Source organism: Lolium perenne, chromosome 6, assembly GCF_019359855.2.
Source record: "Lolium perenne isolate Kyuss_39 chromosome 6, Kyuss_2.0, whole genome shotgun sequence".
Classification (NCBI taxonomy): domain Eukaryota; kingdom Viridiplantae; phylum Streptophyta; class Magnoliopsida; order Poales; family Poaceae; genus Lolium; species Lolium perenne.
This window is the reverse complement of record NC_067249.2, coordinates 241,356,166-241,368,480: the sequence shown is the minus strand read 5'-3', so window position 1 is coordinate 241,368,480 and position 12,315 is coordinate 241,356,166. Positions and strand designations below refer to the sequence as shown.

Genomic DNA, 12,315 nt, shown 5'->3' with positions numbered 1-12,315 from the left:
TAATTTTTGTCATAAGAACGTCATATATTAAATGTAGTGACGATCCAGTGACGAAAATGGAGTGTCGCAAGTCAACACATTTCTTGTAGTGATATTACAAATGCTCTCATAAAAGCTAGAGAAGAGAAACTAAAACTTGAAACTTCTATTCCTAGGAAGTTAGAAGATGGTTGAGAGCCCATCATTAAGATGAAGGTCAATGATTTTGATTGTAATGCTTTAAGTGATCTTGGTGCAAGTATTTCTGTTATGCCTAAGAAAATCTATAATATGCTTGACTTGCCACCATTGAAAAATTGTTATTCGGATGTTAATCTTGCTGATAATTCCACAAAGAAACCTTTGGGGAGGATTGATAATGTTCGCATTACGGTTAACAATAACCTTGTCCCCGTTGATTTTGTTGTCTTGGATATTGAATGCAATGCATCTTGTCCCATTATATTGGGAAGACCTTTTTTTCGAACTGTTGGTGCTATTATTGATATGAAGGAAGGTAATATTAAGTATCAATTTCCTCTCAAGAAAGGTATGGAACACTTCCCTAGAAAGAGAATGAAGTTACCTTATGATTCTATTATTAGAACAAATTATGATGTTGATGGTTCATCTCTTGAAAATACTTGATTCACACTTTCTGCGCCTAGCTGAAAGACGTTAAAGAAAAGCGCTTATGGGAGACAACCCATTATTTTACTTCTGCACTTTTGTTTTATATTTGAGTCTTGGAAGTTTTTACTACTGTAGCAACCTCTCCTTATCTTTATTTTATTGCATTGTTGTGCCAAGTAAAGTCTTTGATAGTAAAGATGATACTAGATTTGGATTACTGCGCAGAAACAGATTTCTTGCTGTCACGAATTTGAGTAGTATTCTCTGTAGGTAACTCAGAAAAATCTGCCAATTTACGTGCGTGATCCTCAGATATGTACGCAACTTTCATTCAATTTGAGCATTTTCATCTGAGCAAGTTAAGTGCTCCAGAAAAATTCGTCTTTACGGACTGTTCTATTTTCACAGATTCTGCCTTTTATTTCGCATTGCCTGTTTTGCTATATTTGATGGATTTCGTTATTCCATTAACTTTCAGTAGTTTTGTGCAATGTCCAGAAGTAAGAACCATAAGAAAGAACGAAAAACCCAAATTGGAAAGTTCTAGAAACTTCTTAAAACCAGAAAAGGCCAGGATAAACGTCGAATGGGCCACAGCTCGGCTAGTTTTGGCTAGAGTGCCTATTCGCTCCCCGCCGTGCGGATTGAACGAAACAAGTAGGACCTGAATGACAGAAACGCGGGCCGCGGGTTTTGGTCTCTCCTAGCTGGCCTCCCATGTCTTTCAACTAAACATGCGAACATCTGAATCAGCCCCTAATAAATGGGCCCGCCCATCATCCAACCCAAATCGGGAGGAGGACCCGAACCCATCTAATGGAGTAGGTTTGGAGGTCTGACCCTTGGCTGACCCACGATGAACTGGTGGTACTCCCTCCTGCCCAAAATATGTTGAATATAAGGTTTGGTCAAAGTTAAATTTGGTAAAGTTTATCATCTATATTGATAAAAATATAAACATATACAACAAAAAAATAATAGTTTTTTTTAGAATTGTCATGAAATATATTATCAAATTATATGTATTTATCGTAGTAGATCTTTGTATTATTATTATCTACTATATTTGTAGTCAAAATTTAAATTGCACGAAAAATTATGGGTAATATAAAATGGGCTTAGAAGGGAGTACGTCACGTGGGATACCGAGCACAACACATATCCTTCCTTTCTTATTATATATAGTATAAAAGACGTCCGAGTATGACCCTTGGCTGGCCCAGGATCAACTGGTGGCCCATGATCCGAGTCCTTCCTTTCCTCGGTTTATTAAAAGACCCCACACCACACGTCTCTCTCTCTCTCAAAAGGGAGGCAAGTCTCCTCCGCCCTAGACCTAAATCCCCAATTCCCCTGTCCAATTTGACGACGTTGGAGGTCGAGTCGCCGAGATGGACACCCCCACCCCATCCGCCGACCTAGATATGGTAAACTCTAGTAGTAGTAGCTCAGGTGGATCAACTGCATCTGCTCGCACGCCAGGCTCAAGTGGATCTGCCCGCCCGGGAAACTCAGGTGGATCAGCTGCATCTTCTCGCACGCCAGGCTCAAGTGGAAACTCAGGTGGATCTGCGCGCACGGAAAGCTCTAGTACCTCAGGTGGATGTGGATCTGCGCCCACAACCATCCCGGCGGTCGAGTGGTCACTGGCTCAACCCTTGGGCAGCAGTGCGTCCGCCCCGCCGGTCTTGTCCAGAACCATCCCGGCGGTCGATTGGTCACTGCCTCAACCCTTGGGCAGGGCGTCCGCCCCGCCGGTCTTGTCCAGAAACATCCAACCAAGCCTGCCCAGCACAGGCACGGGAGGAGCAACACCCACGGCTCTCGAGGAGTCGACTCTGCACCTGGCCTCTGGCTTGGAGTCCATGAATCTCACAGGTGGTGGAGGAGGAGGAGGAGGAGGAGGAGGAGAGCCGCCGGCCGTCGAGAGGCCTTCCACATCCACGACCGTGCCCAGAAAGAGGACCCCTGGGAGGTGGAGGAGGATCCCACGCATGTGGTATCATCCACCGGCCCATACGCCAGAAATGCAAGCCTTTATTGACAAGGGTAATTTGGTGACGCTGGAAAACATTGAGTTCATCAAGAATATGCAAGAGAAGGACTGCCATCTGGAGACGGAAGAGGATATTCGTGAATTCCATGCCTTCAAGGAAAAGATGGTCCGATCCCTGACCTTGATCGTCCAAGCCAAGCCCGAGAATATCTTCCTCTCCTACAAACGATTCAGCGACACAAGGTAAGCACTTCTCACCGCTAGTGGTTGTTAAGTTATCATATCTCATGACGATCTGTATGTGGGTTCATGTTTGCTTGGTTCTAGATCAATCAAAGCTCAGTTCGGTGGTTAGCATGCCAAACTTATTAAAACTATAGGCATAGAAGAAATCCTCTTGTGTATAGCACCAGCAAATTTTGATTGAATCCAAGTGGACACAATTTCAATTCACTGCTTTATGTTTGTGTGTTTATTTATCATAAGTTGAGTTCCAGTTGGAGATATGTGTGTGTTTTATTCAGTCATATTGTGTTCTGATGGTGCCAAAAGAAACTCACCAGTCCTAGTCTGCCCTAGCTGGTGCGGCCATATAAAAGTCCACATTTATCCTGCATAGATTAATTTGAGGGTTGAAAAATCCAGAAAATCGCCATGAGGTTCTGGTGGCCAATTCTGGCCTGTATCTATGGACAACTTCGTATTTTCGGTAATGACGTTGGATGTGCTGGCCTCTAGTTTTCTGCTGGTCATTTTAGGTCCACCCATGTACTATTTCAGTAGGAGATTGTGCCTGTATTTATGTTTGGTTTGCATTTAAAATTTATAAACTTCTTTTTTGGCTGGTTTGCTATTCGATCTGCTGTCGTTGTTCCAGCAAATAACTTGCTGCTGATTGTTTACTTGGGAAAGTAGAGATACTAGGGTAACTGATATTATTCCCTAGATATGTGCTGTTGCTCATTTGCTGCTATAAAATCTCTGGATTGGTAGTTGTATTTGCTGTGGGGATTTTGCATTGCGAAATGGTTAACCCCTGTTCCCTCCGTTCTAAAATAAGTGTCACAACTTCAACTAGACTAAAATGTGTCTAGATACATCCTTATCTAGAGAAAATTGCAACACTTATTTTAGAACGGAGCTAGTACTTGTTAGTCCGTATCGAAATCTAATTGAATAATCTGGGTCTCTGGTAGTAGTTCCAATGCTTATTATCATTATCATGATCTTTATGCTCTTGGTTTCTTTGCTTTTGTCATATACCCTATTCAATTTGTTTTTGTCATACACCCTGTTCAATTATATTTTGGGGTCATTAGTTGCAATTGATCCAACTGATTACTCATTGTACCTTTAGGGAGGAGCACTTGACTGCCGAGGGCATGGAAGCACACATATTACAACAATTTCCTGAAAGCAAGCCTTGCCAGCAAGCAAAGCACTTTGCTGAACTTGCTCTAAAGCACTACAATAAGAAGAGGATGGTGTGTAGAGCTTATCAATTTCTTGTCATCTCAATATCTTAGATTGCGTTATTTATTTTACTCACAAATTGCTTCTAAATAAATGTTAGGAATCGCGCAAGTTTAAGTTGGCCACAACTCTTTTATCCAATTGTTTCTCTGAGTCGTCTGGGACTACATATGGGCATGTCAATTTCACTGCTATTCTTGAGGAGAAGACTGCCACACAACCCACATCCAAGACAAAAAGGCTGTTTTTTGCTGAGCTTATGCTCATTCCGAAGCTTCAAGCAGATCCAGAAGCTGAGCCTATGCGTGTGGTACATGTGTATGTCATTGATGATGACTATTGCTATGGTATGTTTTTTTTTTTTTGATACCGTACACCTATTAATCTTGTGATATAGTATTCGAGTGATGTTTGATTCAAGACACTGGTATATTTACAATGAATCCACAATTCATAGGATCAATGAGCAAATGGGACAAACCTGTATCTAAACCTTTGCTTATGTATTCTTTTGGCGAAGATTTGGTGGGTGTTCTATTACATTGAAATATGGGGTCTCACTACAGACGAAATAATATATACTGTCTTATCAAAAGACAGACTAACATTTCTTCTTAAAAAAGATATAGTAGGCCTCCTGGTTATATCGCCACATACATGTATTGATGATTGCTAGACAAACTAACATGTTATACTCCTCAAAGTTGTGCATCTTAGGTTGAACTCTCTTACTAATTTAACACAACACATCATCACTTGGAAGACATTTTGCAGAAAAAAAACATAGCATTGGTGTCAACCCACAAGCATTGTATTTTTTATGTACTTATTTATTGTTTGAATTCGTTATCTTCAAATTTTAACATCCATTGATTATCGAATGTTTGCGATTGATATTGTTGCTTTGTAGGTGGATGCAAGAAAATATTTAGAAAGATCGATCACAAAATGAGGCGTGAGATGGATTATGAGCGCTGTCATGCATGCAGTGACCTTATTAAGCATCCAAAAGGGCAACTTTTTGATGGAGGGCATAATAGCAGCAGAATGCCTTACTTCTCTGCTGTGTAGTTCACATAAGCATCTAAAGGTATTGTTGAAAGAATACTTCGATTTTACAGCTAATTGATTTTACATTTGTGCAGTCGTTTTGTGGTCCCACGATGCTCTTCAAGATTCATGCTGTCGCTTCCTTTGCTTTTTTTTGGCCAGCTTGGTTGTCTGGCTTGATTAAGCCCGTTATATTTTTCATGTGTTTTTTTGCTGCTCTTGTCTAGCATTTGGAGGTGACAGCGGTGTGTCTAGCAGATAAGGGGAGAGAGGTGGAGGGAATATGAGTGGTACTGTCTGGGGAGAGTGGGGGCAGCGGACGAGGAGTTCTATGGTGTGGTAGAGTTTTGTTTCTGCCACCGGTTTCCCCATGTGTTGTCTTTGGCGCGAGCATCTGATTCCTGGGGCGTGTGTGCTATCTTTTTTCGTTGCTGAGTCCTTGAACGAGGATGATCTGCAGCCGGCCACCGGCCGGTAATAGCAGATTGCAGGAAGTGGCTAGAGAGTTGGGGGGGGGGGGGGGGGGGGGATGTGGGTGCCCAGGCAGTGCGCAAGAGAGTGATATGGGGTGATCATTGAAGCGACGGTATGGATTCATCACTGTCTTGTCGTTCGTGCAGTCTTCCTTGTCGTGTCATTCTAAATAAGTTGGTTTACAGAGCATTTGGTTTAAACTGGCTGTTTCTGTTGATCACTGTCCTGTCGTTCGTGTAGTCTTCCTTGCTGTGTCCTTCTAAATAAGTTGGTTTACAGAGCATTTGGTTTAAACTGGCTGTTCCTGTTGATTTCACTGTGCTTTTTTTCCCCTTTGGTTCCAATGGATAAATAGGCTTGATCTGTTTGTCTTTTGTTTGATGCTATTGACTCCATTGTGTTGGAGTGAGCGAATTTTTGAAGTGTTAGCTTCTTTGTTTTGGTCTTTCCAGTAGACTATTGCAACTGAAGGAGTAAAATCTGGTAGTTGTTTATGAGCTATGTTCAGTAGCAACGGCTTTTGTGGTTTTTGATCATGCCTGTGTTGAATCTTTATTATTGTGAAGCTAATAACCCTTTTTGTTCATTTGCAGGATACTGTATTGTATCAATACATTTTTCCCTGCTATGTTTTTTCTGGTTATACATTGGGATTGGACATTAGTTTATCTCTGTCCAACTCAGTTGTCTTTCTCAGTTGCTGTGGCTACCTATCTCTATCATTTGTGAGCCTGGTTTTCTTATTTGATTTTTCTCCATCTTTCTTCCTCGGTCATGTCAATCTGTCTCACTCATGCCTATTTCTTGTTTATGTCTGCCTACAAATGATTCCAAGTGTCTAACCCAGTAATTATATCATATTCATCATCATTTATTTATGAAATGCTCAACGTTCGCAAGTCATCCTAACTACAACAGTTTTTCGAAAAATTTAAGTCCAAGCTAAATAGAAGTCCGGATGGCAATTTTTCTAAGCTGCGTGATACATTTAGTTGGGTGATAGGCTAGAGCTTTGATTGTTCAAATTTGCTGCTTTCTACTTTTCCTTGTCTGACATTAAGTTTGTTCCCAAATATACCATGTACTCCTACATTGTAAACGTCTTCTACTATGTCACATTGGCACATGAGTTTTTGTTCCATTTGTTTATACTCCCAAGTATCATTTTTTAATCTAAATGTATATGCACTTTATTTGAATTATTATAAGGCTATTGCATGAGTGTCTTACCACATTTTGTATGGAGAATTGACTTGGATTAACATCTATGTGTACGCAGTTTACTGAAGACTCGAGAGAGATGCTGGAGAGTGGGAATATCAAGACAGTAAGTGGTGCTGCGACAGCTGAATCCAGTAGTTTTCGAAGAAGAAAGAGTCACAAAAACAAAGTCCTTCTGTTAATTTCTGCATCGGTGATCTTTTCCATTTGCATTGGATATCTATGGTGCTGTCTCTGTGCTGCTACAGTTGGTTGCAGGGACATTGCCTGATGCTTGGGTAAACTGCTTTCATGGTTGGTGGTCACTTTAAGAAAACTGCTTTATCTGGAAACTTGAGATGTTGGACTGTACCACTGAATCACCAATACATAAAGCAGTTTTATTGCTTATATGTATTTCTCACATTCTCCTTACTCTTGTGGAGATTGTGGCGTTGCCTGAGAGATGCGTAATTGATGTTTGTGTATTGTTTCCGAGTTGTCATTCTTGTATTATAAATTGTTAGTGTGCCTTTTCAGTACTCCGTACTTCAGTGTTTCAGTCCTCTGGGTATGGTCCAACTCGACTTGGCGGCTGCCGGCTAACGTGTGTGTTGCACGAATTGCGCTTCGTGCCCAGGTGGTTGTATACTTGTATGTGATGACCGTTGCGCAGAGGCAGTCCAGAAGGCAGCTTCTACCCGTGAGAGGCAGGCATTGCTCTTGTCCTGCTGCTGGACCAGCAGTGCTGGTCGCACCAGGACACATGCGCCGTGGGTGCCACCGGTGGTCCTACCCGAAAAAGTATGTAAGGGTATCTCCAGCGGCGACGCATTTCGGACGTCCAAAATGTCCATTTGCGTCGCGCGACGGACGCGAGACTGACCGTTTTTGTCCGCGCGTCCGTTTGCAGCTTAGGGTGGCTCCAGCGGCGCGACGCATTTCCGCGTTTGCATGAAATATGAAGTTTCGAAACAACAAAATAATATTTAACAAAGTCATAGTTATTACATTTAAATTTTAAAAAGTCTGCATGCAAATAAGATAGTACTCCTCTAGGCATGATCTGCATGGCCAGCCAATGTCCATTGATGCTCAGTCAGATCCGTTTGCAGCTGTTTGGAGACGTTCTCGTCAGTGACTTCTACATTCCTATGTAGATAGTCTTGCCAAGATGAAGCTCCAGGAAGTGGCGCAACCAGCTCACCTTGGAAATCCCATTGGTTCTCATTGCGGCCATCAGGTCGCTCGTTCTCAACGATCATATTGTGCATGATCACGCAGCATGTCATCACCTCATGCATGGTCTTCAGTGACCATGTTCTTGCCGGGTGACGGACAATTGCCCACCGAGCTTGGAGCACACCAAACCCGCGCTCCACATTTTTCCTGCAAGCCTCTTGCATCTTCGCAAACCTTCTCGTCTTCTCGGAGTTTGGATTACGGACAGTCTTCACTAATGTGACCCAGTCAGGGTAGATGCCATCAGCAAGATAATATGGCTTGTCATATGCATTTCCATTGATCTCATAGCTCACCCGGGGAGCTTTGCCTTGCATGAGCCGGTTGAAAACCGGTGATTGGTGCAACACATTGATGTCATTGTTGGAACCGGCCATGCCAAAGAATGAATGCCAAATCCATAAATCTTGAGATATGACAGCTTCAAGAATGACAGTTCTTCCTTCCTCATGCCCGCTGTACGCACCCTGCCATCCAAATGGACAGTTTTTCCACTGCCAGTGCATGCAATCTATGCTGCCAATCATTCCTGGGAAGCCTCTAGACTCGTTGATAGACAGGAGTCGCCTTGTATCCTCAACAGTTGGCTCCCTACAGTAATACTCTCCGAACACGGCAATCACGGCTCGACAAAACCTGTACATGGCCTCAAGACAGGTGCTCTCACCCATTCGAAGATACTCATCGAATATATCCGTAGGCATTCCATATGAGAGCATGCGAATAGCCGCGGAGCATTTTTGGTAGGAGGTGAAGCCTAACGCACCTGTTGCATCGCGCCTACATTGAAAGTAGGGGTCGTAGTTTCTGACGCCCCGTAGAATGACCAAGAACAGGTCCCTTGACATCCTGTATCGGCGCCGAAAATATTTTTCCGGGAAGATCGGATTGGTGAGGTGGAAGTAGTCCTTGTGGAGGCGGGCCTGCCTTTCCACTCTATTGCGCGGCAGGTTTTTGGAGCGCCCCTTCACAGAGCCCCGGTGCTGCGGCCCCGGGTTAGAGGTGAACTCGTGGATCATGGAGGCCGCAGTAGTTGCCAATATCTGCGTCGACTCATCGGACTCCTCATCGGAAGAGGATTTGACGACCTCCGCGCGGAACTTGTCCAACATCTGCCACATGTCCATCTACGTGGGTACAAACTGCGGATCAATGGTCGCGCACAATAGCGCCGAAAACACGAGTAGAAACCTACCGGCGCAATTGACCGAACAGGTCGTGGGCGGCGCGGAAGGGCGGCGCAACCGGGAGCGTTTCGCCCGAAAACAGCCGGCAGGTACGCGGCGGAGCACGCTCCTGCTCTCCCGCGCGGCAAGAACGGAGCCGACGCCGACTACTGCGGCGCTACGGCCGTACGGCGGCGCTAGGGGTGGGGGTGGTGCCGTCGCACTAGGGTAGGAAAGAATGGGGAACAAGAAGCAAATCGAAGCGGTCGATTTCGCTATCCCTGACATGCGGGACCGGGTAAGAAATGGAGGACGCTCGGAGCGACCGCCGAGCGTCCGCCGCGACGCAAACCTGGCGCATATTTGGGCCAGGTTTGCGTCTCCGCAGACGGCCCGGTCACTTTGCGTCGCCCCGCTGGAATAGGCCCCTGACGCATTTCCGGTCACGGCGGACGAAAACGGTCGCTGAGCGACCGTTTGCGTCAGCCCTAAAGTTGCATCAAGTCCAGTTCTCCGCCTGCTCTATCTGAAAAAAAATCTTCTTTTATTGGCCTGGAGACTTTGTACGTGCGTGGACACTCGATCGTGGAGGAGCAATGCCAAGAGGCAGAGTCGGGCAAGTAAATCTGAGTTGTGCTTAAATTTTCTCCATTTGTTGAATTTCATCCTCTCTTTGTTTGGCTGTAATTTTTGTGCTACTTAATGTTGGAGTATTGTTCTTTCTCTAGATCCGTCATTGCTATCGACACCAAGAGAATACAAATCAAGCGCGAGGCTGCGGTAGAAATGTTCCCTTAAGTGTTCATTTTGTTTCAAGAAGAGTTCCTATTTGTTCTTCCTAATGAGACAAAGAAGAGCCTCCTTCTTTAGAGCATCTCCAGCCCTTGGGCTCCTCAGACCGAAATCCGGCGGCGCTAAATAGCGCTGGATGGATGTAAAAATTGGCCTGGGGAGGCCCATTTTCTCAGCCGCGAGTCCAGGATGGATGAAAGTATTTTGACGCAATACGACGAATTCATACAAAATTGGACGAAGCTCGTTCAAACATAAGCGAAATTTAATGATATTTAACATATAGAGGCGAATTCGTACATAAATAGGCCGAATTCGTACATATATTTGAATTCGGCGATGGGATAATTTAAACTAAAACCGGCCTCCTACATACCAAAATGGCGGTAGAAGGCCGTGTAGTCGCCGCCGTCGTCGTTGTCGCTCGAGCCGGCGGCGTCCTGGGGCGGCGCCGCCCCATACCAGCGGCTCGAATCCTGGCCAGCGTTGCCAGTGTAAGGGTATATTGCCCCTATGTGTGGTTTTGGTAGTTAATGACAACCCCTATGGACTAATGTTTTCATTGAGTTTATATGAAGGAATATTCCATAGGTACTACTTGTATTCCTTGTGTTGGATTCAAGTATGGATGCCATGAACATAAAGATACACCTTGTGTATTGGCATCGAGATCATCGATCAAGATAGTATGATAGAGCATGAGAAGATACAAGGTTGACCAATACAAAGAGTGAAGAATAGATTCAAGTTTGGTCAACACATGAAGCATGAAGAATGTGCCACGAGAAGTCACGTGGTATGCCCATGAGAGGATGACGGCAAGTGGTGATCATCATCAAGGTTGAGTTGGGCAAAGGCCTTGCCCATGAAGAATCTCCACAACTTAATTGGAGTCCCAAGAACACCACTAAGATGCCACAAAGGCCTTGCCTTTGAAGATTCTCCACAACTTAATTGGAGTCCCCAAGAACACCACAAAGATGCCACAAAGGCCTAGAATCCGTCTAGGGTTCCAAGAACCCAAGAGTAACAACCTTCTTGTTTTCACCACCACGAATCACCGTGGAGAACTCAAACCGATGCACCAAATGCAATGGCAAGAACACCACAAAGATGCTCAAGTCCTTCTCTCTCAAATTCCAACAAAGCTACAAAAGCTATTGTGGGAATAAGATAGGAAGAACAAAGGAATTCACAAAGAACACCAAGATCAAGATCTAGAGAGTTACACTCACAAAGAGATGGATTTGATTGGTAGAAATGTAGATCTAGATCTCCTCTCTCTTTTCCCTCAAATGGGGGCAAGAATCATGGAGGGATTGAGAGATAGAGCAAGCTTCTCTAGTTCAACAATGGAAGAGAGAGAGAGTGAGAGAAGCTCCAGCCCAAGGAGGAAGAAGGGGGGTATTTATACCCCCCAAGAAAATCGAGCCGTTGGGCAAAAACCAGGGCCGGATAATCCGGCCTAAGTAAGGGCCGGATTATCCGGCCTCAGGGACAAAACCTGGTCAAAATCCGGCCAAAAATCCGGCCCCTGTCCAGAGCTGCTTTTCTTCTGGTCCTTAGTCGATTTCGGGGGGGGGGGGGGGGGCGGATATTTCCGAAATATCCGGCCCGGATAATCCGCCCCGGATATTTCTGAAAAATCCGGCCTGGCAAAACTGCAGAAACACCAAAACTAAAACGGGCATAACTTTAGCATCCGGACTCCGATTTTGATGATCTTCGGCTTGTTTTGAAGCTAGGAACAAGCTCTACAAGATCATACAGGAAACCATCATAGTCCAACAAGGGAGGATAGAAACAAATGATGAAAGGTTTGACCTATCTAAAAAAGACATACCGGTAAAACCTCCAATCTCGAAAATGCAACAAGTTGCCCGTGCAAAAACCATTCTTGATGAACTAGAGCTTGTCATGAGAATAACCACAAGCTCTAAATCATCACATGGATAAGATCCAAATAACAACAAGAAAGATGATGAACCAAACTCGAAAACGCAACAAGTGATCTATGCGAAATCCGTTTTCGATGAACTAGAGCTTGTCATGAGAATAAGCACAAGCTCTAAAACATCACATGGATAAGGTCCAAATAACAACCAAGAAAGATGATGCAAGGATGCAAAGGTTTGAGCTCTCTCCGAACGATACGATCGAGTTACTCACTCGAGAGCCCTCTTGATAGTACGGCAGCTAAACTATAAACCGGTCTCCAACTACACTATGAGACCGGTGAGAAAGAAACCCTATCAAGAGCAAACCTTATACTTGCGCATTCCACTTGAGCTTGATGACGACGATCTTGAC

The 12,315-nt window shown here is 44.3% G+C and overlaps 1 protein-coding gene across 1 annotated transcript; it reads left to right on the top strand.

Annotated features, from left to right (window-relative positions):
* Positions 1-1,899: 1,899 nt before the first annotated feature.
* Positions 1,900-7,350, top strand: LOC127305687 (uncharacterized). The gene is made up of 5 exons (XM_051336201.2): positions 1,900-2,851; positions 3,966-4,092; positions 4,182-4,428; positions 4,992-5,171; positions 6,885-7,350. The coding sequence occupies exons 1-4, from the start codon at positions 2,004-2,006 to the stop codon at positions 5,150-5,152; spliced, it is 1,383 nt and encodes a 460-aa protein (XP_051192161.1). The 5' UTR covers positions 1,900-2,003; the 3' UTR covers positions 5,153-5,171; positions 6,885-7,350.
* Positions 7,351-12,315: the final 4,965 nt, after the last annotated feature.

What these genes read in the sequence shown, in the direction of transcription:
- LOC127305687 (XM_051336201.2), top strand. Translation starts at nt 2,004, where the DNA reads ATGGACACCCCCACCCCATCCGCCGACCTAGATATGGTAAACTCTAGT. An exon ending in ACTACAATAAGAAGAGGATG is followed by an intron (nt 4,093 to 4,181) that starts GTGTGTAGAGCT and finishes AATAAATGTTAG; the next exon opens with GAATCGCGCAAGTTTAAGTT. An exon ending in TGATGATGACTATTGCTATG is followed by an intron (nt 4,429 to 4,991) that starts GTATGTTTTTTT and finishes GTTGCTTTGTAG; the next exon opens with GTGGATGCAAGAAAATATTT.